The sequence below is a fragment of the Ranitomeya variabilis genome, chromosome 4 (assembly GCF_051348905.1).
Source record: "Ranitomeya variabilis isolate aRanVar5 chromosome 4, aRanVar5.hap1, whole genome shotgun sequence".
NCBI lineage: Eukaryota > Metazoa > Chordata > Amphibia > Anura > Dendrobatidae > Ranitomeya > Ranitomeya variabilis.
This window is the reverse complement of record NC_135235.1, coordinates 668,802,731-668,829,659: the sequence shown is the minus strand read 5'-3', so window position 1 is coordinate 668,829,659 and position 26,929 is coordinate 668,802,731. Positions and strand designations below refer to the sequence as shown.

The following is a 26,929-nucleotide window of genomic DNA, read 5'->3' as shown; positions in this document are numbered from 1 at the left end:
CGATAGCGACAACGATGCCGATCGCTGCAGCGTCGCTGTTTGATCGCTGGGGAGCTGTCACACAGACCGCTCTCCAGCGACCAACGATGCCGAGGTCCCCGGGTAACCAGGGTAAACATTGGGTTGCTAAGCGCAGGGCCACGCTTAGTAACCCGATGTTTACCCTGGTTACCAGCGTAAAAGTAAAAAAAACAAACAGTACATACTCACCTGCGCGTCCCCCAGCGTCCGCTTCCTGATACTGACTGAGCTCCGGCCCTAACAGCAGAGCGGTGACATCACCGCTGTACTTTCACTTTAGGGCCGGCGCTCAGTCAGTGTCAGGAAGCAGACGCTGGGGGACGCGCAGGTGAGCATGTACTGTTTGTTTTTTTTACTTTTACGCTGGTAACCAGGGTAAACATCGGGTTACTAAGCGCGGCCCTGCGCTTGGTAACCCGATGTTTACCCTGGCTACCAGTGTAAAATATCGCTGGTATCGTTGCTTTTGCTTTCAAACACAACGATACACGGCGATCAGACGACCAAATAAAGTTCTGGACTTTATTCAGCGACCAGCGATATCACAGCAGGATCCTGATCGCTGCTGCGTGTCAAACTAAACAATATCGCTAGCGAGGACGCTGCAACGTCACGGATCGCTAGCGATATCGTTACAAAGTCGTTTCGTGTGAAGGTACCTTAATGCTGCTACACTCTGGACGAAACAGTGAGGTGACATCTCGGGTAACCAAGTAAATATAACACATGCAGAATACCTGCAGGGTGGTGGATGGCTGCCTCTGTAACCAGGGTGGATTTGATTTAAATCTAAGGCTACGTTCACATTAGCGTTAAGCTAATGTGCGTCGGGTTTGCGTCGGCGACGCAGCGGCGACGCATGCGTCATGCGCCCCTATACTTAACATGGGGGACGCATGCGTTTTTTTTTGTTGCGTTGTGCAACACATGCGTCTTTTTTGACGCAAGCGTCGGACCAAGAAAAGTTGCATTTTTCTTGCGTCCGATTTTCGGCAAAAAACGACGTATGCGTCGCAAAACGCAGCGTTTTTGCGTGCGTTTTGACGCGTTTTGCGTGCGTTGTGCGTTGCGTCGCCGACGCAACGGCGCACAACGCTAGTGTGAACGTAGCCTAACTGATTTAAATCACGATTTAAATCACTAGTCAGTAAGGCTTGATTTAAATCAAAGTTTCTACCTAAACTAGTTCTTGCTACTTTAACATGCAAGTAGATGAAGATTTTTAGAATCACTTTTTATATTACTTTTTTATCCCCAGTTTAATGGGTTAATCATTCATATTTGGACACCACTGTTCTGTTGTACTTAGGAAGGAGAAAAATAATCCTGACCTTAATAACAATTTAAATAGATTTATTCAACTGAAACAATAACAACATTACAGCATAAGTTATTTGCTTAAACAAACATCCATGTTTGTTAACTAATTTGGCTAAACAAAATATATATATATATATATATATATATATATATATATATATATATATATATATATATATATATATATATATATATATATATATATATATATATATATATATTAAGAAACTTAGACTGTCAGCCCAGCCGACACATGAAAAACTTAAATACTACTGTCCCTGCTGTCCTCTGTAGCTCACTTGTCGTCATCTTCATCATAATCTTCTTCTTTGTTCCTATTCATAATCTGGAAAAGAAAAACAAGCTTTCCTGCTTTATTGGGTCCCAACCGATTTCTCAATTTAGAATGAATGAGTCCAAAGGAAGAGAATATTCTTTCAACGCCTGCAGAAGAAGCTACTGCTGTTAAAAGTGAAATCATTACTTGAACAGTCTCTAAATCCAAGCGCTTAAGTGACTTCCACCAGTTTACTGGTGTGACCTTCCTTAAAATATCTTCAGCAAACATATATTTCTTGAATGGTTCCCCCTTAGCTCTGAAGTTTATTATAGTTGGCATTAAAGATGGATGATTGCTGGATACCCATGTCATAGCTAACTCCTCTTCCTCAGCACTTAGGTTTTGACCCTGATATTGGATATTGACAATATTTGCCAAAAAATGAGCTGGAGTCAGTGCTTGTCCCATTCGTTTGTTTACTGCTTGTAATTTCATTCTGTCCATGTGTAGTTCTGTTTTTAAGTGTTCACTCAGTTCCTTCCAAATTTCAACAGCATCCGCAATAAAACAGCTATTTTTCTGTATTTTGTTTAAAGCTTGAGAGATGGGTTTCAGGAAGCTCAGCATATGTTCAACATTTCTCTTAAGCCCAATGTTGAGGATTTTGGCCATGACAGTGCCATCTATTTTATCTCGATTTTCTTCACAAAGTGTCATCAGAATAGGCCAGTTTTTGATATACTGCTCAAAACAGTCCATCACAGAGTTCCATCTAACATCTTGTGGGAGCGTTAGCTTGGTTCCACCCATCCTTTTCAGAGCTGCTGCAGCAAAATGATTATTACGGAAGTATTTAGCAATTTCAACAACATTAGCCTTTATTTCTGGAACACTTAAGTCTTTGGCTAAGAGGTGCAGCAAATGAGCACTGCAACCATATGTTATTAGCAGCTTTGTATTCCCTCCCTGCTCTTCTAAATCTCTTCTCATCTTGGATACGTTTGCAGCATTGTCAGTGACCAAACTGCGTACTAGACATTTGAATTTTTGTTCACATGTCGTTATAGCTTTTACTGCCACTTCTTGTAAGTATTCTGCTGTGTGTGCATTTCCTGACGTATCAGTTGTTTGTGCAAGGAAGACTTTACCTTCTTCTGTTGTTATACAAGCACATACAATAGGATCATTGTGGACATTACTCCACCCATCAATACTTAGGTTAACAATTTTACCCTCCAGAGCTGTTGCACATTGCTCCATTTCTCTGTCATACACTTGATCCAGCAGTTTCCCTGCAACATCAGCTCTGCTGGGTGGACTGTATCCTGGTCTCAGTGACTGAACCATATTAATGAAATGTGGGTTCTCAGTCAGACGGAAAGAAGAGTTCGTTGCATAAATAAACTGGGCAATTTTTTCATCAATCAACTCTTTTTCTAATCTGCTAGTTCTTATCACAAACCTATCTATGGTGGTTCCAGGAGGTAAAGGTTTTTTTCTTCCTTTTGGGTGATGGTGATATGTGGCTGTGGGTGTCTGATGATGATGCTGCTGCTAATGAAGCACTATCCTGGATGGATAACTCTGAAACTGTAGAACAGGATGATGGTGATCTTGGAGGTGGATAGTTTCCAGAATCCATGAATTCCCCTAAACAAAAAAAGTCAATGCTGTTATTTTATTGTTTATACAATTTCTGCTTATTGTACACAACACATCACTGCCCCTGCCCCAAAAGGAATATTTGGTTTTTCTTCATAACTGTACCAAATGACAGTAACATGCAGTAATAATAAGAAATATAATTTTTCTCACACATGACAGTTCAGTCTTTAGAAATAGGATTCAATAAAAATGTTTACCAACCTGAAGATCCTGCCTGTTCAGAAGTGTTTCTTTGGTCATCTTCATCACCGCACTTCTCATGATGTTGCCTCATTCGCGCCACCAGGCCTTGCATTTTTTTGTTGCATCATTTGCATTTTGCACGCATGCCTGTCTTACCCATAGGCGAAGGAGCTTCATTAAAATATTCCCAAACTGGGTCTCTTTTACGGCCTGCTGCCATTATAAGGAAAGAATTTAATAAACCTCAGATCGTACACACAAACCGATCCAGACTTGTCTGTCTGTGGCTATGCTGCAGTATTGTGCTCAAAGTTTCACTTTCATTTTCTTGTCTGCTTGCCCTTCCTCCTCCTCACACTTAGATTCACATTCTTCTTGTGTTGTGCAGATCTATTCCACTCCAAACAATCAGAAACATATTGTCTAACTTCTTGGACTTGGCACTGAAGGGGTTGATTCTGTATTCATAGGTTTGTAGAACAATAGGATTAAGGTCTTTTTCTCAACTCTGTTCATGTTGTAACATTTTTGCTGTGAAGAAGAGACTGGGACCTCTGCGGAGTCAAATTCAGTTTTGAGAACTGCGTAAGTAAAGCGAGCGTCTGTGATAATATAGGAGAGAAACTGCCCACTAATCCTACAGAAACCTCTGGAAGAGCATGGCATTGTGAATGTTACACATATACAGCCTTTATTCTACTGAGTTAAACAACTCAGCTTTATCTCATGATGGAAGAACCTTTGGATGGTAAAATATTTTCCTTGAAAAGCAGTTTATTGAAAAAAATCCGATTTAAATAAAAAAAATCCGATTTAAATAATAAAAATCCGATTTTTTCTTATTTATTTTATTTAAAAAAAACAACAAACATTGATTTTTATCCACCCTGTCTGTAACTGTCCTGTCCGGTTACAGAGGTGATCTGGCACCACTCCACAGCTGCAGGTTTTGTGCACATGTCCTATTTTACAATATGCTTGCTTGTTAGTGCTGTAATCCACTAATATTCAAGGTCTCATAACAATTATTAACTAGTATAAATAATATGGAACGTGTAGATTTCACTGCGATCTGCACATATACCATCTTCATTTCTCTTAACAAACCCCGGGAATTCATTATACAGTGGCATCTACAAGTTTGAGCACCTGTGGGCAAAATAACTATTATTCTGAACAGTTAAGCAAGTTGAAATGAGCTATAAAAGACTGAAAAATTGGGAAAACTTTGAAAGTGTCCCCAAGTGCAGTTGCAAAAACCATCAAGTGCTACAAAGACACTGGCTCACATGAGGACCGCCCCAGGAAAGGAAGACCAAGATTCACCTCTGCTTCTGAGGATAAGTTTATTCGAGTCACCAGCCTCAGAAATCGCAGGTTAACAGCAGCTCAGATTAGAGACCAGGTCAATGCCACACAGTTCTAGCAGCAGACACATCTCTACAACAACTGTTAAGAGTAGACTTTGTGCAGCAGGCCTTCATGGTAAAATAGCTGCTAGGAAACCACTGCTAAGGACAGGCAACAAACAGAAGAGACTTGTTTGGGCTAAAAAACACAAGGAATGAACATTAGACCAGTGGAAATCTGTGCTTTGGTCTGATGAGTCCAAATTTGAGATCTTTGGTTCCAACCACCGTGTCTTTGTGCAACGCAGAAAAGGTGAACGGATGGACTCTACATGTCTGGTTCAACCGTGAAGCATGGAGGAGGAGGTGTGGGGGTGCTTTGCTGGTGACACTGTTGGGGATTTATTCAAAATTGAAGGCCTACTGAATGAGCATGGCTACCACAGCATCTTTCAGCGGCATGTTATTCCAACCGGTTTGCGTTTAGTTGGACCATCATTTATTTTTCAACAGGACAATGACCCCAAACACACCTCCAGGCTGTGTAAGGGCTATTTGACCAAGAGGGAGAGTGATGGGGTGCCAAGCCAGATGACCTGACCTCCACAGTCACCAGACCTGAACCCAATCAAGATGGTTTGGGGTGAGCTGGACAGCAGCGTGAAGGCAAAAAGGCCAACAAGTGCTAAGCAACTCCTTCAAGAATGTTGGAAGACCATTTCCGGTGACTACCTCTTGAAGCTCATCAATAGAATGCCAAGAGTGTGCAAAGCAGTCATCAAAGCAAAAGGTGGCTACTTTGAAGAACCTAGAATATAAGACACATTTTCAGTTGTTTCACACTTTTTTGTTAAGTATATAATTTCACATGTGTTAATTCATAGTTTTGATGCCTTCAGTGTGAATTTATTTAAATGAGGTGTGTCCAAACTTTTGGTCTGTACTGTGTGTATGTATGTATGTATGTATGTATATGTGTGTGTATATTTATGTGTATATGTATATATGTATGTATATATATATATATATATATATATATATATATATATATATATATATATATTTATGTGTGTGTATGTGTGTGTGTGTGTGTGTGTGTGTGTGTGTGTATATATATATATATATATATATATATATATATATATATATATATATATATATATATATATATATAATATTGTAGCGTTTCACCCGCTACGGGTCTTGGGGATACTCGCTTGGCAGCAGGATAAACACTTCAGGCACGATATCTCACACATATCAGTCCATATGGTTTATTCAAACTCCGCATAAACCAGACCGGGTACAGTCCATTTCATTACAGCCATGAAATATTGGACAGTTCACGTAGCAGATAGGCTTCTCTGCTGTATATTATAATCCCGTTGTCCGGGGTTACCTCTCAGAAGTTCCACTCCTTACACTGACTTCAGGTCAGCCCCAGGTCCTCAACACAGACCGTCCAGGTCTACGGTCTCCAGGTGCTTCCAGGACGACTCCACTCCCAGGAGTTTCCAACACCAACCATCTGTGCTATGTCCAGCACGCAGGCTCTCCAGCCTGGAATGGTCTCTGTGTGCTTCCAGGACGTCCCCACTTGGAACCGTCCAACACACAGGCCATTCTGCAGTGTCCTGCCAGGACACATGGAAGTGTGTCCACCCTGATAGACACTCACACACTCACTCAATCTCTCTTACCATGTGCTACACACACCTCCTTTACATAGGTGTAACCACACCCAGGTACCTGTCACATGGCTAGTCAGGTGAGCGTGACATCACCACAGGTCCTTACACACAAAACCATCTTACGTGTTCAGACACGTCTCTTTGGCTGGGTTTGTAGGTGATTGAACCCACCCATCTCTCCAATCCCCTTCCCAATGTAAACAAACCCCTCAGCAGTAGATCTGGTTGAGCAAAACATGACAAAATTGTGGAAACATAAAAGGTCACCAACATAATGATTTACCCAACGTATGGTCTATTCATATTCATTAAATAAGGGACCAGGATATTAGGACCGTAATGGACCGACTGCAATATAATACACAAACGCAGCTAGAGAAATAAAGCAGCAAATGGTCCGAATATATAAATATACAAAAACTTTATTGATAATAGAACCAGATAAAAAATGACAAAAGGAAACAATCCCCGTGCCACCCTCAGCATGCACCAAAAATGGGCAGGGGGCAGGTGCCTACAGATACACAGGTCCACACATAGTCACAATTTGCAACAGGCTTTATGTTTATATAACATCAGGAATAATACAAGGAAGTACCTACAAGGCCTGACATAGTGATAGATATATATACATACCAATAGGTTATAGATGTGAAAATAGTGGACCGGCACCTCACCCCTGTCCCCCCCGACGCGCGTTTCGGCTCCTGCCTTTTTCAAGGGGTACCCCTTGAAATCTCTCTCTAGAGATCTCTCTCTAGATCTAGAGTGCTCTCAGTGGGAGAAGCAAAATATTAATCTTGTGGGTGTGATAACTTTTAATGGCTAACAAAATATAGTGAATGATGTTACAAAGCAAGCTTTCGAGATGCTTGATTCTTCATCAGGCTGGTATATAGGTTCTGCTAAGCAGCTGTCTAGAACTCTGAAAATGAAAACGATGGAGGCTCACAAAGCAGGAGAAGTCTAAAGGTACCTTCACACGAAACGACTTTGTAACGATATCGCTAGCGATCCGTGACGTTGCAGCGTCCTCGCTAGCGATATCGTATAGTTTGACACGCAGCAGCGATCAGGATCCTGCTGTGATGTCGCTGGTCGCTGAATAAAGTCCAGAACTTTATTTGGTCGTCCGATCGCCGTGTATCGTTGTGTTTGAAAGCAAAAGCAACGATACCAGCGATGTTTTACACTGGTAACCAGGGTAAACATCGGGTTACCAAGCGCAGGGCCGCGCTTAGTAACCCGATGTTTACCCTGGTTACCAGCGTAAAAGTAAAAAAAACAAACAGTACATGCTCACCTGCGCGTCCTCCAGCGTCTGCTTCCTGACACTTACTGAGCGCCGGCCCTAAAGTGAAAGTGAAAGCACAGCGGTGACGTCACCGCTGTGCTGTTGGGGCCGGAGCTCAGTCCGTGTCAGGAAGCGGACGCCGGGGGACGCGCAGGTGAGCATGTACTGTTTGTTTTTTTTACTTTTACGCTGGTAACCAGGGTAAACATCGGGTTACTAAGCGCGGCCCTGCGCTTAGCAACCCGATGTTTACCCTGGTTACCCGGGGACCTCGGCATCCTTGGTCGCTGGAGAGCGGTCTGTGTGACAGCTCCCCAGCGATCAAACAGCGACGCTGCAGCGATCGGCATCGTTGTCGCTATCGCTGCAGCGTCGCTTCGTGTGAAGGTACCTTAAGAAGATAGCAAATAATTTTCTAATTGCCTTTCTGTTCGTTCGAAATGCAATTAAGAAATGGCAGTTAACAGGAGCAGTGGAGGTCAAGATAAGGTCAGTGAGGGCTGCTTGTAGCATTGCTAGAGGGGCAAATCAGAACGCCCACTTGGCTGCAAAAGACCTTCAGAAAGATTTGACAGACTCTGGAGTTGTGGTACATTCTTCTACTGTTCAGAGACACCTGCATATATATGGTCTTCATGGAAGAGTCATCAGAAGAAAAAGTCTCCTGCGTAAAATTCAGCATCACAAGTATGCAAAAGAACATTTAAACAAGCCTGATGCATTTTGGAAACAAGTGCTAAGGACCGGTGAGGTTAAAATAGAACTCTTTGGCCACAATGATCAAAGGTACACTACCGTTCAAAAGTTTAGGGTCACCCAGACAATTTTGTGTTTTCCATGAAAACTCATACTTTTATTAATCAAATGAGTTGCCAAATGAATTGAAAATCTAGTCCGGACATTGACAAGTTTCAAAAAAAGATTTTAATTTGAAATAATAATTTTCTCCTTCAAACTTTGCTTTCGTCAAAGAATGCTCCCTTTGCAGCAATTACAGCATTGCAGACCTTTGGCATTCTAGCAGGTAATTTGCTGATGTAATCTGGAGAAATTTCACCCCATGCTTCTAGAAGCCCCTCCCACAAGTTGGTTTGGCCCTTTTTGGCACCATACGGTCAAGCTGCTCCCACAACAGCTCAATGGGGTTGAGATCTGGTGACTGGTCTGGCCGCTCCATTACACATAGAATAGCAGCTGCCTGCTTCTTCCCTAAATAGTTCTTGCATAATTTGGAGGTGTGCTTTGGGCCATTGTCCTGTTGTAGGATGAAATTGGCTCCAATCAAGCGCTGTCCACAGGGTATGGCATGGCGTTGCAAAGTGGAGTGATAGCCTTATTTAAAATCCCTTTTACCTTGTACAAATCTCCCACTTTACCAGCACCAAAGCAACCCCAGACCATCACATTACCTTCACCACGCTTGACAGATGGCGTCATGCACTCTTCCAGCATCTTTTCAGTTGTTTTGCCTCTCACAAATGTTCTTCTGTGTGATCCAAACACCTCAAACTTGGATTCGTCCGTCCATAACACTTTTTTCCAATCTTCCTCTGTCCCATGTCTGCTTTCTTTTGCCCATATTAATCTTTTCCTTTTATTAGCCAGTCTTAGATATGGCTTTTTCTTTGCCACTCTGCCCTGAAGGCCAGCATCTCGGAGTCGCCTCTTCACTGTAGACATTGACACTGGCGTTTTGTGTGTACTATTTAATGAAGCTGCCAGTTGAGGACCTGTGATGCGTCGATTTATCAAACTACAGACTCTAATGTACTTGTCTTGTGGCTCAGTTGTGCAGCGGGGCCTCCCACTTCCTTCTACTCTGATTAGAGCCAGTTTGTGCTCTCCTCTGAAGGGAGTAGTACACACCATTGTAGGAAATCTTCAGTTTCTTGGCAATTTCTCGCATGGAATAGCCTTCATGTCTAAGAACAAGAATAGACTGTTGTGTTTCACATGAAAGTTCTTTTTTTTCTGGCCAATTGAGAGTTTAATGGAACCAACAAATGTAATGCTCCAGATTCTCAACTAGCTCAAATGAAGGTCAGGTTTATGGGTTCTCTATTCAGCCAAACTGTTTTCAGCTGTGCTAACATATTTGCACAAGGGTTTTCAAGGGTATTCTAAGCATGCATTAGCCTTCTTACAGAGTTTGCAAACACAAAGTACCATATGAACACTGGAGTGATGGTTGTTGGAAATGGGCCTCTATACACCTATGAAGATATTGCATTATAAACCAGATGTTTGCAGCTAGAATAATCATTTACCACATTAACAATGTGTAGAGTGTATTTCTGAATCATTTAATGTTAGCTTCGTTGGAAAAAACTGTGCTTAAAAAAATAATGACATTTCTAAGTGACCCTAACCTTTTGAATGGTAGTGTATGTGTGGAGAAAAAAGGGCACAGAAGTTCAGGAAAAGAACATCTCGCCAACCGTTAAGCATGGTGGTGGATCACTCATGCTTTGGGGTTGTGTTGCAGCTAATGGCATGGGGAAGAATGGATTCAATGAAATTTCAACAAATTCTAAATTTGAAAGGACGATGGCTTCTACAAATGGATAATGAGACTAAACACACATCAAAATCCACAATAGACTACCTTAAAAGGCACAAGCTGAAGGTTTTCAAATGGACCTCGCATTTCCCTGATCTGAACATCACTAAAAATCTGTGCCTAGACCTCATAATAGCAGTGCATGCAAAATGACCTAGGAATCTCACAGAACTGGAAGAATTTTCCAATGAAGAATGGATGAAAATCACTCAAACAATAATTGAAAGACTCTTGTCTAGCTATAAAATGTTTTTACAAGCTGTCATACTTCTAAAAGGGGTTCTGCTAGATACGAACCATGCAAGGTGCCCAAACTTTCACAACATATTTTTTTTCTTTGCCTAAAATACAAAGTAGTTTTTTTTAGAGAGAAAATTCTTTAACTTGTTTAATTGTTCACAATAACAGTAGTTTTGACCCAACTTTTACATGCCACTGTACATCTGTCATGTCGGACGCTGTTCAGACCAGGTCGTCCGACAGACAGCGGTAATTCCGCTTTTGACCACTATTTGCTCATTGGCGTCTGCTAGATTTTATCTAGCTGTTCCGGGGTTAATTTACCTAATCCTTGGATTGGAAGCTGGGCCATGCCCACTGCCTTTAAATACAGTCATATGAAAAAGTTTGGGCACCCCTATTAATCTTAAGCTTAATGTTCTATAAAAATTGTTTTTTTTGCAACAGCTATTTCAGTTTCATATATCTACTAACTGTTGGACACAGTAATGTTTCTGCCTTGAAATGAGGTTTATTGTACTAACAGAAAATGTGCAATCTGCATTCAAACAAAATTTGACAGGTGCATAAGTATGGGCACCCTTATCATTTTCTTGTTTTAAATACTCCTACCTACTTTTTACTGACTTACTAAAGCACTTTTTTTGGTTTTGTAACCTCATTGAGCGTTGAACTTCATAGCCAGGTGTATGCAATCATGAGAAAAGCTACTTAAAGTGGCCACTTGCAAGTTGTTCTCCTGTTTGAATCTCCTCTGAAGAGTGGCATCATGGGCTCCTCAAAACAACTGTCAAATGATCTGAAAACAAAGATTATTCAACATAGTTGTTCAGGGGAAGGAAACAAAAAGCTGTCTCAGAGATTTAACCTGTCAATTTCCACTGTGAGGAACATAGTAAGGAAAGTGAAGAACACAGGTACAGTTCTTGTTAAGGCCAGAAGTGGCAGGCCAAGAAAAACATCAGAAAGGCAGATAAGAAGAATGGTGAGATCAGTCAAGGACAATCCTCAGACCATCTCCAGAGAGCTGCAGCATCAACTTGCTGCAAATGGTGTCACTGTGCATCGGTCAACTATACAATGCACTGTGTTTTTTTGCCGCCATGCATAACGCCTTTTTGTATTACCAAACAACTCAATATTGGTTTCATGAGTTCACAGGACCTTCTTCCAAAAAGAAATTGGCTTCTCCAAATGTGCTTTTGCATACCTCAGCCGACTCTGTTTGTGGCGTGCTTGCAGAAACGGCTTCTTTCGCATCACTCTCCCATACAGCTTCTCCTTGTGCAAAGTGCGTTGTATAGTTGACCGATGCACAGTGACACCATCTGCAGCAAGTTGATGCTGCAGCTCTCTGGAGGTGGCCTGAGGATTGTCCTTGACTGATCTCACCATTCTTCTTTTCTGCCTTTCTGATGTTTTTCTTGGCCTGCCACTTCTGACCTTAACTAGAACTGTACCTGTTTTCTTCACTTTCCTTACTATGTTCCTCACAGTGGAAACTGACAGGTTAAATCTCTGAGACAGCTTTTTGTATCCTTCCCCTGAACAACTATGTTGAATAATCTTTGTTTTCAGATCATTTGGCAGTTGTTTTGAGGAGCCCATGATGCCACTCTTCGGAGGAGATTCAAACAGGAGAACAACTTGCAAGTGGCCACTTTAAGTAGCTTTTCTCATGATTGCATACACCTAGCTATGAAGTTCAAAGCTCAATGAGGTTACAAAACCAAAAAAAGTGCTTTAGTAAGTCAGTAAAAAGTAGGTAGGAGTATTTAAAACAAGAAAATGATAAGGGTGCCCATACTTATGCACCTGTCAAATTTTGTTTGTATGCAGATTGCACATTTTCTGTTAGTACAATAAACCTCATTTCAAGGCAGAAACATTACTGTGTCCAACAGTTATTAGATATATGAAACTGAAATAGCTGTTGCAAAAAAAACAGTTTTTATAGAACATTAAGCTTAAGATTAATAGGGGTGCCCAAACTTTTTCATATGACTGTAGTTCTCCTGATCTTTGGGCGTCGCCGATTATAGCTTCTGTCTTGTGCGTTGTTATCTTGGTCTGGTGAGGAGAGCTGGTTGTTGGAGATTCGTTGCTGGTGGTGTATTTTCCTTTGTCTTATTTACTCCTTCCTATATTTGTATTTATTTTGCCCTGCACATTTATAGTGTATTCCTGAGTGACTGCGGCGTGGTGTATATTTTCCTTTAGCCTTGTCTGTGCTAACTGTGGGTATTGGGGAATAACATCTTCACTGGGTGGTGGGCGGAGGTTTCAGCCTAGGGCTGAGCTCAGGAGACAGGGTGAGGTTCGAGGCCTGGACATGCACACCTTCAGTGTAAACTCCAGGTAGAGGGTCAGTCAGGATTTTCCTAGTCTGAGGGAAACTGCAGGGGCCCGGGTTATTAGCTCTCGCTCATCTAGTCTCTCCCTGACATTATAATCGGCCCAACAACACAAAAAAAAAAAAAAAGGGGTTTCTTTTTTTTGTGTTTTGTCATGGATCCCATGACTTCCATAACCCGCCAGTTGGAGGCGCTGTCCCTACAGGTCACGGTGTTAAGGGGGGCAGTACCGCAACAGGGACTAGCAGTGTCTAATGTGCAAGCTAGAGCGACAGGACGAGTTGCTGAGCCTAAATTTCCTTTGCCTGAAAAATTTGCTGGGGAACGCAGTCTAGCAGAATCTAAGATACGCTCTATTCGCCAGGGGGAGAGAGTTGCAGAGGATTACTGTTCTGAATTTCGTCGCTGGGCGATCGATACACAGTGGAATGATCCCGCATTGCGGAGTCAGTTTATACATGGGATTTCTGGAAGGGTTAAAAAAGCCCTTCTGATGTACGAGACTCCTGCTTCTCTAGATTCCGCCATGAGTCTGGTTGTCCGCATTGATCGCCGTTTGCGTCAGGCGGAGCATGTGACACCGCCTATGGGAGAGGGTTTAGGTTCACGTGAGGTTGCTGCAGGTGAGCCCACGGAGCCTATGCAAATCGCAGGGGTGTCACATGTGAAGCGTCCAGTCCCTGAGCTCAGGAAGCAGGGAGCCTGTTTTTACTGTGGTAAAACGGGTCATTTTATTAACATCTGTCCTCTGCTGCCTAAGAAAAACGCAATGGCGGAAAACTTCTAAGCTCAGAGGGTGTGGAGGAGACCAGTCTGAGCTTATGTATATCCTCCATGGTGGTTTCTCAGTGCATGCTCCCTGCTAAGGTTTTTGTTGCTGGCAGTGAGCTGCCAATTACTGTTTTTGTGGATAGTGGTTCAGCCACAAATCTCATTGATGAGGAGTTTGCGCGCACAGCAGGTTTTAGGATTGAAAAACTGTCTCATCCTATCCGCGTGGTCACCATCAATGCTGCTCCTCTCTCTCAGGGGGAGATTACTGAATTTGTGGCTGAGGTGAAACTCCACATTGGGGTTCTACATTCCGAGCGGGTTACATGTAAGGTGCTCAGGAATCTTCCTGCTCAGGTGGTTTTGGGTTTTCCTTGGTTGTCTATGCACAACCCGGTATTTGACTGGAAAACTCAGGACATGATTCGGTGGAGCGAGTTCTGCCAGGAGAATTGCCTGGCCACATGTGTGGCTGCAGTGACTTCAAGCGTTCCGGAGTCACTTCAGGATTTTGTGGATGTGTTCTCTGAGAAGGGTTGTTCAGAGTTGCCGCCACATCGTCCTTATGACTGTACTATCAGTTTTAAACCAGGGGCCAAATTGCCTAAAGCAAGGATGTTTAACATCTCCGGTCCGGAGAGACAAGCGTTAAAAGATTACATTGCTAAAAGCTTGAGCAAAGGGCACATCAGGCCGTCATCCTCGCCGGTGGCAGCAGGGTTCTTCTTCGTGAAGAAGAAAGATGGCGGATTACGCCAGTGTTTGGATTTCAGGGAGTTGAACCAGATTACGGTTCGTGATCCATACCCTATGCCTCTGATACCAGATTTGTTCAACCAGGTGGCAGGTGCTACAGGTGCTAAGTGGTTTACCAAGCTTGACCTCAGGGGGGCGTACAACCTCATAAGAGTCCGTCAAGGTGATGAGTGGAAGACGGCTTTTAATACCCCTGAGGGTCATTTTGAAAACTTGGTGATGCCGTTTGGGTTGTCTAACGCACCTGCAGTGTTCCAATATTTCATCAATGATGTGTGCTCGCATGTTTTGGGGAAATTCGTTATCGTGTACCTAGATGACATTCTCATATATTCTTGCGACCGTGATACTCATTTAGATCATGTCAGGCAGGTGTTACAGCTTCTCAGAGAGAATAAGCTGTATGCTAAACTTGAAAAATGTGTATTTTCTGTTCAAGAGTTGCCTTTCTTGGGTTAAATTGTGTCTGCTTCTGGTTTTAAAATGGACGCCGCTAAGGTGCAGGCGGTGCTGCGTTGGGAACGTCCTGATAACCTGAAAGCACTTCAGCGGTTCCTTGGGTTTTCTAACTACTATAGGAAATTTATCAAGGATTTTTCCATCATTGCTAAACCGCTAACTGACATGACTAAAAAGGGTACCACTTTCTCCGTTTGGCCTGAGGCTGCTGTGCGCGCATTTGAATTTCTTAAGAACAGTTTTGTTTCAGCCCCCATTCTTGTGCAGCCAGACGTATCAAAACCTTTTGTTGTGGAAGTCGATGCGTCTGAGGTAGGTGTGGGGGCGGTACTATCTCAAGGCTCATCTTTGAGTGGTTTACGTCCGTGCTCCTATTTCTCCAATAAACTGTCGTCCGCCGAACATAACTACGATATCGGCAACAGGGAGTTGTTGGCAATTAAGTTGGCCTTTGAGGAATGGCAACACTTCTTGGAGGGGTCGGTACATCAGGTAACTGTTATTACCGATCATAAGAATCTGCTGTATTTGGAGTCTGCCAAGCGTCTGTCCCCCAGGCAGGCTCGCTGGGCATTGTTTTTCACGCGGTTCAATTTTGTGTTCACTTACAGACCGGGGTCTAAAAACACTAAGGCGGATGCTCTGTCCAGGTGTTTTCCGGGGGGAGAACCTCGGGAAGATCCAGTACCCATCCTCCAAAAGGGTGTTGTGGTTTCGGCTCTCACTACCGAGGTTGAGGCTGAGATTGCCGAGGCTCAGGAGGAGGTACCATCTGAGCTTCCCGTCAACAAATCTTTTGTACCGCTTCATCTCCGCCTAAAGGTATTGGCGGAGCATCATGATGCTGTCCTGGCTGGCCACCCAGGGGTTAGAGGTACCTTGGAGTTGGTGTCACGTCGGTTTTGGTGGCCCAGGATCCGACAGGACGTGGTCTCATACGTGTCAGCTTGTACCACGTGCGCTAGGGCTAAGACGCCTCGCTCCCGTCCTGTTGGCACACTACTTCCTCTTGAGGTACCTAGTAAGCCATGGATGGAAATCTCCATGGATTTCATCACTGATTTGCCCTCATCAGCTGGAAACATGGTCATCTTGGTGATTGTTGATCGGTTTTCTAAAATGTCGCACTTTGTGTCTTTGCCTGCGTTGCCTAACGCTAAGACTCTGGCTCAAGTATTTGTGCAGGAGGTGGTCAGACTTCATGGGGTTCCGTCTGACATCGTGTCTGATAGGGGGTCTCAGTTTGTGGCAAAATTTTGGAGAGCGTTTTGCTCACGGCTGGGAATCAAGTTGTCTCATTCTTCGGCGTTTCATCCTCAGTCAAATGGTCAGACTGAGCGTATGAACCGAAATTTGGAACAGTACTTACGCTGCTTTGTCTCTGATAACCAGGAGGAGTGTTCTACCTTTCTTCCTTTGGCTGAGTTTGCCATCAATAATCACCGCCAGGAGTCGTCTGGGGAGTCTCCGTTTTTTTGTGTTTACGGGCTACATCCTCAATTTTGTACCTTGAGTCAGAGGGGCTCTTCCGGCGTTCCGGAGGAGGACCAGTTAGGAACACAATTGTCATCAGTCTGGAGGAGAGTTAAACAGCGCCTGTTGAGTGTGGGTGCTAGGTACAAACGTGTGGCTGACAGTAGGCGTGTGCCAGGTCCGGACCTGAGTGTGGATGACTGGGTGTGGTTATCCACAAAAAACATAAGACTCAAAATACCATCCCTTAAATTGGGTCCACGGTTTATTGGTCCATTTAGGGTCACCGCCGTCATTAACCCAGTTGCGTACCGATTGGAGCTCCCTACGGTGTATAAGATACACAACGTGTTCCACAGGTCTCTTCTAAAGAAGGTGGTGGGTTCTGTGGATGCGACGCCTATGCCACCTCCAGTCTTGGTGGATGGTAATTTGGAGTTTGAAGTCTCCAAGGTGGTTGACTCTCGTGTAGTGCATCGCACTTTACATTACTTGGTACATTGGCGTGGTTATGGGCCTGAGGAGAGGTCCTGGGTACCAGCCTCGGACGTTCATGCTGACCGGATGGTCAGGTTGTTTCACCGCCGTCATCCGGACAAGCTGGGTCCTATTAGCCGTGAGGGCCCTGGGGTCCCTCGTAGAAGGCGGGGTACTGTCATGTCGGACGCTGTTCAGACCAGGTCGTCCGACAGACAGCGGTACCACTATTTGCTCATTGGTGTGTGCTAGATTTTATCTAGCTGTTCCGGGGTTAATTTACCTAATCCTTGGATTGGAAGCTGGGCCATGCCCACTGCTTTGAAATAGTTCTCCTGATCTTTGGGCGTCGCCGATTATAGCTTCTGTCTTGTGCGTTGTTATCTCGGTCTGGTGAGGAGAGCTGGTTGTTGGAGATTCATTGCTGGTGGTGTATTTTCCTTTGTCTTATTTACTCCTTCCTATATTTGTATTTATTTTGCCCTGCACATTTATAGTGTATTCCTGAGTTACTGCAGCGTGGTGTATATTTTCCTTTATCCTTGTCTGTGCTAACTGTGGGTATTGGGGAATAACATCTTCACTGGGTGGTGGGCGGAGGTTTCAGCCTAGGGCTGAGCTCAGGAGACAGGGTGAGGTTCGAGGCCTGGACATGCACACCTTCAGTGTAAACTCCAGTTAGAGGGTCAGTCAGGATTTCCCTAGTCTGAGGGAAACTGCAGGGGCCCGGGTTATTAGCTCTCGCTCACCTAGTCTCTCCCTGACAACATCTCTTTATATGTGATACGTGTCCATTCTTAGAATTTCCCAAGAATCGGTCCATAAAAAATTAGCAGAGCTGCAGAGCAAAGTTGATTAGGAGCCCCCAAAAAACATGTGTAACCCACACATGACTCGGGAATAATTACTTGCTTGATGGTATACCACACATTACATAAACTTCTGGTCAATACCCAATTGATCTAGCTGTCGGGCGTTGTCAAGAATCAGATGTAGTAACCATGTTCTATGGACTTAAATAACCGAGAAGAAATAGTACTTTTCTTGAACACTTTCAACTGTATTGTAAATACTGTAGTTATAATACCTCATCATTCCAGAACTTATTGTGGAGTGATGAAATGTATTCAAATGAACCAATAACATTTTATTGGCTGTATTATGATTTTTGTATTGTGCATTGAATTGTTCATATTGCTAACCATTTCTGAAATTGCCTGAATTAATTTATAACTCCCGTTAATCATCATTATAGGACATACAGTGGGTACGGAAAGTATTCAGACCTCTTTAAATTTTTCACTCTTTGTTTCATTGCAGCCATTTGGTAAATTAAAAAAAAGTTCATTTTTTTCCCATTAATGTACACTTTGCACCCCATCTTGACTAAAAAAAAAAAAAATGTAGATTTTGTTTTGCAAATTTATTAAAAAAGAAAAACTGAAATATCACATGGTCATAAGTATTCAGACCCGTTGCTCAGTATTGAGTAGAAGCACCTTTTAAGCTAGTACAGCCATGAGTCTTCTTGGGAATGATGCAACAAGTTTTTCACACCTGGATGTGGGGATCCTCTGCCATTCTTCTTTGCAGATCCTCGCCAGTTCCATCTGGTTGGATGTTGAACGTTGGTGGACAGCCATTTTCAGGTCTCCAGAGATGCTCAATTGGGTTTAGGTCAGGGCTCTGGCTGGGCCAGTTAAGAATGGTCACAGAGTTGTTCTGAAGCCACTCCTTTGTTATTTTAGCTTTGTGCTTAGGGTCATTGTCTTGTTGGAAGGTGAACCTTTGGCCAAGTCTGAGGTCCAGAGCACTCTGGAAGAGGTTTTCATCCAGGATATCTCTGTACTTGGCTGCATTCATGTTTCCTTCAATTGCAACCAGTCGTCCTGTCCCTGCAGCTGAAAAACACTCCCATAGCATGATGCTGCCACCACCATGTTTCACTGTTGGGATTGTATCGGGTAGGTGATGAGCAGTGCCTGGTTTTCTCCACACATACCGCTTAGAATTATCACCAAAAAGTTCTATCTTTATCTCATCAGACCAGATAATCTTATTTCTCATAGTCCGTTTGCAAACTCTATGCGGGCTTTCATGTCTGGGGCACTCTGCCATAAAGGACTGACTGGTGGAGGGCTGCAGTGATAGTTGACTTTGTGGAATTTTCTCCCATGTCCCTACTGCATTCGTGGAGCTCAGCCACAGTGATCTTGGTGTTCTTTACCTCTCTCACCAAGGCTCTTCTCCCACGATTGCTCAATTTGGCTGGATGGTCAGGTCTAGGAAGACTTCTAGTGGTCCCAAACTTCTTCCATTTAAGGATTATGGAGGCCACTGTGCTGTTAGGAACCTTGAGTACTGCAGAAATTCTGTTGTAACCTTGGCCAGATCTGTGCCTTACCACAATTTTGTCTCTAAGCTCCTTGGCCAGTTTCTTTGACCTCATGATTCTCATTTGGTCTGGCATGTGCTGTGAGGTCTTATATAGACAGGTGTGTGCCTTTCCAAATTAAGTCCAATCAGTTTAATTAAACACACCTGGACTCCAATGAAGTAGGACCATCTCAAGGAGGATCACAAGGAAATGGACAGCATGTGACTTAAATATGAGTGTCTGACTAAAGGGCCTGAATACTGATGACCATGTGATATTTCAGTTTTTCTTTTTTAATAAATTAGCAAAAATTTCTACATTTCTGTCAAGATGGGGTGCAGAGTGTACATTAATGAGAAAAAATGAACTTGTTTGAATTTATCAAATGGCTGCAATGAAACAGAGTGAAAAATTTAAAGGGGTCTGAAAACTTTCCGTACTCTCTGTAGGTATCCCTGTCTGATCTCTAGATGTATGAAGTGCTCTACCACATTATTACAGCTATTAATTGGCATTCCAACTTTAGTAATTGTATTTTTGCATGGTATTTTGTATAACTTTACATTGTCTTATCTTTTTCCCATTCAGGGAAATATAGAATCCTATCAGTGCAGATCTTCTATATAAGAGAATTTTCCTGATTGACTTGACTGATCAAGGATGAATAGGGACAAAGACCAGGTGGCGGAGAGGATATTACAACTCACCCTAGAGATCCTCTTCCGGCTTACTGGAGAGGTGAGAGATTCTGATGACCTCACATTACATCATTCTTATCTATGGGAACAACAGACAGAACTCAAGAGATGAGGATATGTCTGTAGTGAGATTTATTAATGTGTCTCTCCATAACCAGGATTACACAGTAGTGAAGAAGACCTCTAGTGAGCGCTGTCAGGACCCTATGTCTGAGGAATGGGGAAGACCCCTGAGATCAATCACAGGGCCTCCACCTCACCCCCTAATGCATGAGGACATCAATGACCAGAAGATCCTAGAACTCACCTACAAGATGATTGAGCTGCTGACTGGAGAGGTGACACTGCTGGGAATGCTGGGACATTATACAGTAACGCTATGAAGGGATCGGGAGATAACGGTATCATTGTCTGTGTCAGGTTCCTATAAGGTGTCAGGATGTCGCCGTCTATTTCTCTATGGAGGAGTGGGAGTATTTAGAAGGACACAAAGATCTGTACAAGGACAACATGATGGAAGTTCCCCATCCCCTCACATCAAAAGGTAAGAGACAGGACTAATTAGACATGGCTTATAACTATCTGTATGTAAAGAATGAATTCAGTCCCTGTGTAGAATCTGCTGAGCTTTGGGGTGCCAGTTAATACTAATTAACAAGAACTACTGGATCTTTAAAAGGGGGTTTATTACAAACAAGGTATTTACAATGACACACATAAGGGAAGTCTAACTAAGGGACAAGGGTAAATTAAAGGGAAAAGGTAATGGGAGAGGGTAGAGGAAATTGGGATGTGGGAAAAAGAGAGGATGCATAACTGATCCTTACATATATATTAAACCAATACACATCCACACCCACATACAAGCCATGACTCCACCCTTGCTTCTGGAATCTTCTGTGGCAAATGTCCAATCATCTTCTGGCAATGTGAACACTGTCATTGGCTGCAGTAATCATCACCTTCTTGCAGATGGCATCCTCATACTTGGGAAGAAAGTTCTTGTGTAGGACAGGTTAAATTCAATTTGGGCTGGCTCCAACATGTCCATTCAAAGAACAATGGTTTATCACCCAAACACCACAGGCATTGGGTACCAATATACATATCCATAGGCCGAAGACAGGATGTCTATCTCAGGACCACTGGCTTATAATGGAAACCCACAGGAGTTGTGTACATATGTAGATAATGATGGGTCACAAACAGGACAGAGGCTATTCATTCAAGATTTTCACAGTGTACACCTATATCCTCCATTAGGCTTTAGGGCCAATATTCATTCAGTATGTAGATGAACCTCTGCCTTATCACTAAAACAAGGGACATCACACAAAAGAACACAGGCCTGACTGCAAAATACGTTTTACACAGTCTTGTATCTGGTTTATCTCATAATTCAATATATCTCAGTGATTTCTATGATACGTGCATTGTCCATGTTGTCTCCAACATACGCCCCTTTGTGTCTGAATGACACATAACTGTTAAAGGGCCACAAATCCATAATCCTCTTCATAGTCCATGAGCCAAGAACCAAATTTGACGATATCGGTACCAAGCGGAGTGACTAATTCTCTTTGGTATTTTTAGGTAGATGCATGTCTGTAGTTTATTTTTTGATATGATAGCCCTTACATATACGTAGCTTATTAACCCCTTCAGCCCTAGGCCTATTTGTACCCAAGTGCCTAAGCCAATCTGACCTGTGCCACTTCATGGGCTAATAACTTTGGAACGCTTTCACCTATCCAAGCCATTCTGAGATTGTTTTCTCGTGACATATTGTACTTCACGTCAGTGCTAAATGGGAGTCAATATATTTTACCTTTCTATATAAAAAAATGCTAAATATTCGGAAATTTTGGAAAAATCGGCAATTTTTTAACTTTGAAATTCTCTGCTTTTTACAAAAATACTGATACCCCCCATAATAGTTATTAATTTACACTCCCCACATGTTTACTTCATATTGGCATCATTTTGAAAATGAAACCTTATTGTTTTACGACGTAATAGGGCTTATAGTTTTATGCGCAATTTTTCACATTTACAGCAAAACCCACTTTTCAAAGGACCAAGTCACTTCTGAAGTCACTTTAAGGGGCTTACATAACAGAAACCACCCATAAATTACCCCATTTTGCAAACTACACCCCTCAAGCTGTTCAAAACTCATTTTTAAAAACTGTTAACCCTTTAGGTGTTCCACAGGAATTTTAGCATGAGCCAAGAACCAAATATGACGATATCGGTACCACCCGGAGTGACTAGATGTAGTATTTGTAACAAAATTTAATCCAAGTTATGTAAATACACACTGAACATGTCATGTGCATATATATATATATATATATATATATATATATATATATATATATATATATATATATATGTTACTCCATAATATCTTCAACATCGGACTCTGAATCTGACTGTTGTTCTACTGGCTCGTCTTCAGTACCCTTGTTCTGGCATGTCTGTAATCTGCACATGTCTGTGCACTTCAGGCCATTGCTGAGGCAAGTACACTGAGGAAGTTCACATGACCGCACACACTTGCAGGACAGTAGCTGTATAATAGCTTCTGGTGCTGGTGCCCCTTGCATCCACTTGACAACAAGCTTTCCGTCGTTATCTATCATCCAACCGCAGTCTGTTGGGTTTGCAACCCATGGCTGGCTCTGCAGACTTCTCCTCCAGATCGCAGCCTGGTAGTTTGCACGCAGTGCATGCATGAAAAGGCAGTCCTGGCAAGGAGGGAGTTGACTTGACTCTACCACTCCACGTCTGGCACAGAACAGCTGATAACGGAGCCTGTTTACCTCAGTTGTTTGGGTAGTTGGCAGGTACATGTGGCAGGTGATTTCCTGTAACTTCTCAAAAAGTTCGGTAGACACTTCCCATGAACGACCAACTTCCTGAAAGGCATCCTGGTATGTCTTGTTCATCTTCAACTGCTTGAGTGTCGTCATCTTCCCACGGCCAGCGAATGCACTGACGGTGTCACAGCCTGTAAATGCATGCATACCAATCAATGAATCACATACGCTGCCTCCCAATGTTCGGCTCAGAGTGGTGATATCCAGGAATCTTGTCCGGTTCTGTGTACCGCATTTCTGGAACAGGTGGGATGGGATTTTGTGGCACATGCCCAGACACAGGACCATGACATCAGTATCCTCCGAAGTGATGATGACCGACTTGTAACCAGATTCTGCTGCATGAAGAGCATGGAGAAGGAGGCGTGTGTCTGCTTCTTCTTGATTTGACTTAAGGTCAGCAGCCTCTTCCCACTGTTCTTTGGTGATCTTAAAGCAGAGCTGCTCACATGTGACATACAGCTCCTTCTCCTCAAGCTTCTCCCTGTGGTGTTTCGCCTTCCATTCTTCTACCAGAAACTTTATGAGACTTGCCTTGTTGGAGGAACTACTTAGAAGCTTTTTCCACTGCTGGATGTTGTGCCCATGTTGAATGTTCTTGAAATGGATCCCTGTGCCTTCATATCTGTTGACTCTTTCTGTATCTTTGATGGATGTCTCCTTGTAGACGTCAAAGACAATATCAATGCGCTTGCTCTTAGCACCCTCATGGATAGCGCGACTCATTGCTGTGCCTGCTAGCTGGCCAAATGTTGCATTGTTTCCCTTCAGTTTCTGAACCAGGATCATCCCATCAATGATGGTTGCAGAGGGCTCGGGGATCACTTCTGCAGGACGAGCATTCCTCTCCAACTCCCTTGCGAGGGCAGCCTTGTTGGTCTTGCGGATAGACCCATCACCATTGGCAAGTGCCCATGGCAATGGACCCAGGGGATGAGTCAAGACATCACTCATTTGTAGCTTTCTGTTCTCAGCTACAAGTATCATCTGGCCAAATAGGTTTCTGTCAGCCTTCAAAATTACCTCCTTGCCAAGACCTTGTCTGCGTGTCTTCATTTGGATGTTAGAGAACGTTTTAAGTTTGTTCTTCGTCATCTTGTCATGAAACAATGTAGTTGGCTTATCGGTACCCAAACGCTCATCCTTGAATGTTTGATATGCATCCTCTCCTATACTGTATGCCCCTTGAAGGTCTTTGGCTACATCTGGTGGTGCTACAGTCGCTGTTGACAAACTGATAAGTTCACCATTATGCTCTTTGTTGAAGGGGTTCACCCAACCTGTCTCCAGCAGTTGAACGAAAGATTGGACATCGGCTTCATCTCTTCTAATCCTAGACACCTGTAGGTCTGAATGGCTGAAGTCAGTATATTGTTGGCCTACCAGGGCCCTCAGCTGCCTCAAGTACATACTGCGGTACTCTGATGTCAGGTAGAACCTGGAAACAGCTCCAACTTTGAGGCTGAAGCCTTTTGTGCCCCCTGGTGTCTGGGTGTCTTTGTTGATTGTCTCTTCAATGGTCTGGTCCACAGGAATTCGTCCAAAAGGATTCTTGCTACCGATCTGGACCGAAAAGCCACCTTGCATGAAGTATTCATGGACCTCTGGGTGTTCTATGGGCAGCCGAGACATTGTGGCATAGTAATAGGTTAGGTATCGGGCATAGTTGACCTTGTCATAGGCAAAACACCATGGTATCATCTGTCGGATTGCTCCTAGGTGAAGCATCCAGTTGCCTTCTCTTGAAGCTCGAACCAGGGCCAGCATGGTCTCGACCATGTCCAAGTATGACATCCAGAATGCTGAGAGTTGTTCATTTCTGAGGGTCTCAAGATAAACTTGAAAGAGCTTCAGGGTAAGTGTGCAAGATTCATTATCCAAGAGCTTTTCGAAGGATCCCTGCGACACACTGATGCGAAAGTTTGTGATGTTCTTCAGTGTTTCATCCAGATGGTGAAGGTCCCTTGCATGGTTTTCTTCTAGCCATGGAAGGAAGTTTTTCCATGCAAGCCTCATAAGTGCTTCATAGACCAGCTTGTGTAGTCTCACTGCTCTGTTGTACCTCCGGCCGTCCATCACTCCAGACACTGATCCTTCAGCGATTACACCGGATTCAACACACAGATCTCTAAGGCCTGCATCCTGAAATCTGTTCCCTATGATAGAGAGGAGATTACAGATTGTGTGGAAGACACCCATTCTAATTATAATGTTCTTGAACTTCTCCTGTTTCTCCTTGTTTTTTGCTGGTACACCTCTTAAAAATAAAAAAATGAGCCTAAAATGACACCTTCATGTACAAAATGCACTTTTTCCATTTTCTCAACCAAGTGTTTCCAACTACTGTGAAACACTGGTTGGGTCAAAGTGGTCACTATACCCCCTAAAAGATTCCTTGGGGGTGTAGTTTCCAAAATAGGGTCACTTTTTGGGGTTTCCACTGTGGGGGTACCTCAGGCAGCCTTCAAATGTGACATGGCCCCCTAGATTTCTTCCAGTGAATCCGCCACCCAAAAACCACATAGCGCTCCTTCCGTGTTGAGCTGTGCTGTGTGCCCATACTTTAGTTTACGAGTACATGTGGGGTGTTTCTATAAACTGCAGAATTAGGGTAACCAAGTTTGGGTTTGTCGTTAACCCTTGCTAGGTTGCAGGTAAAATTGGATTACAATGTAATATCTGGAAAAAAAATGAAATTTTGAAATTTCGCCTTCATTCTGCTAAAATTCCTGTGGAACACCTAAAGGGTTAACAGTTTTTAAAAATGAGTTTTGAACAGCTTGAGGGGTGTAGTTTGCAAAATGGGGTAATTTATGGGTGGTTTCTGTTATGTAAGCCCCTTAAAGTGACTTCAGAAGTGACTTGGTCCTTTGAAAAGTGGGTTTTGCTGTAAATGTGAAAAATTGCGCATAAAACTATAAGCCCTATTACGTCGTAAAACAATAAGGTTTCATTTTCAAAATGATGCCAATATGAAGTAAACATGTGGGGAGTGTAAATTAATAACTATTATGGGGGGTATCAGTATTTTTGTAAAAAGCAGAGAATTTCAAAGTTAAAAAATTGCCGATTTTTCCAAAATTTCCGAATATTTAGCATTTTTTTATATAGAAAGGTAAAATATATTGACTCCCATTTAGCACTGACGTGAAGTACAATATGTCACGAGAAAACAATCTCAGAATGGCTTGGATAGGTGAAAGCGTTCCAAAGTTATTAGCCCATGAAGTGGCACAGGTCAGATTGGCTTAGGCACTTGGGTACAAATAGGCCTAGGGCTGAAGGGGTTAATAAGCTACGTATATGTAAGGGCTATCATATCAAAAAATAAACTACAGACATGCATCTACCTAAAAATACCAAAGAAAATTAGTCACTCCGGGTGGTACCGATATCTGGCCCGGCTCATGGACTATCACCACTGTAGTCAATTCTTCTTAGGGCAAGGAGTCTTCACACATTCACTTCACAATCTGTCAACATTCACTCAAAAAAAAATTAACTTTGTTATAACTTGATTTCTATTCCCACTAGGATTTTCCTATTTTGTTTCATTCTGGAATCATACAGTCTTTCCTACTGTGCCCTCTTCTGTCACAGTTCTCACATACTACAATTTCCTCTAACTCAATGGGACTTTGTACATTTGTCTCCCATGATGCAATTTTAACAGCGGTTTGTTCATTCACATTTAACACCTGAATCGTCTTTTATAAGTAACAGGTTATATAGCACATGTATATTTTGTAGCAGGGACAAAATTAGAAAAATAATGAGTATTACAAAAAATCAGATGGATTAGATAATTCAGAATGCCATTTGCTTGCATTTGAATGACAAAATATGACCTCCCACCAATAACCCTTAGCATTATTTTCCAATAGATGGGTAATCTCATTTAATTCATTTTGATCATGATGTTTGCTAGTCACACTTTTAGACAATTCCCTTGTGCTTTGAATATATAATACATTCAGAACATGAATAGTTTACAACAATATATCACATGCGACTCATGCTGCTAATGTAGACTCTGCTGCTACACACGGTATCAATAGATAAGGGGTATCCAATGCCCG

General features: G+C 42.8%; 1 protein-coding gene across 1 annotated transcript in view; it reads left to right on the top strand.

Moving 5' to 3' along the window:
- LOC143766263 (gastrula zinc finger protein XlCGF66.1-like) overlaps positions 1-26,929 on the top strand; it is a 48,410-nt gene that overhangs the window by 13,128 nt on the left and 8,353 nt on the right. The window contains exons 2-4 of the mRNA XM_077253794.1: positions 19,859-20,008; positions 20,127-20,306; positions 20,389-20,512. Of these exons, the coding sequence (XP_077109909.1) occupies positions 19,931-20,008; positions 20,127-20,306; positions 20,389-20,512 (382 nt within the window). The 5' untranslated portion in view covers positions 19,859-19,930. The remainder of the gene's footprint in view (positions 1-19,858; positions 20,009-20,126; positions 20,307-20,388; positions 20,513-26,929) is intronic.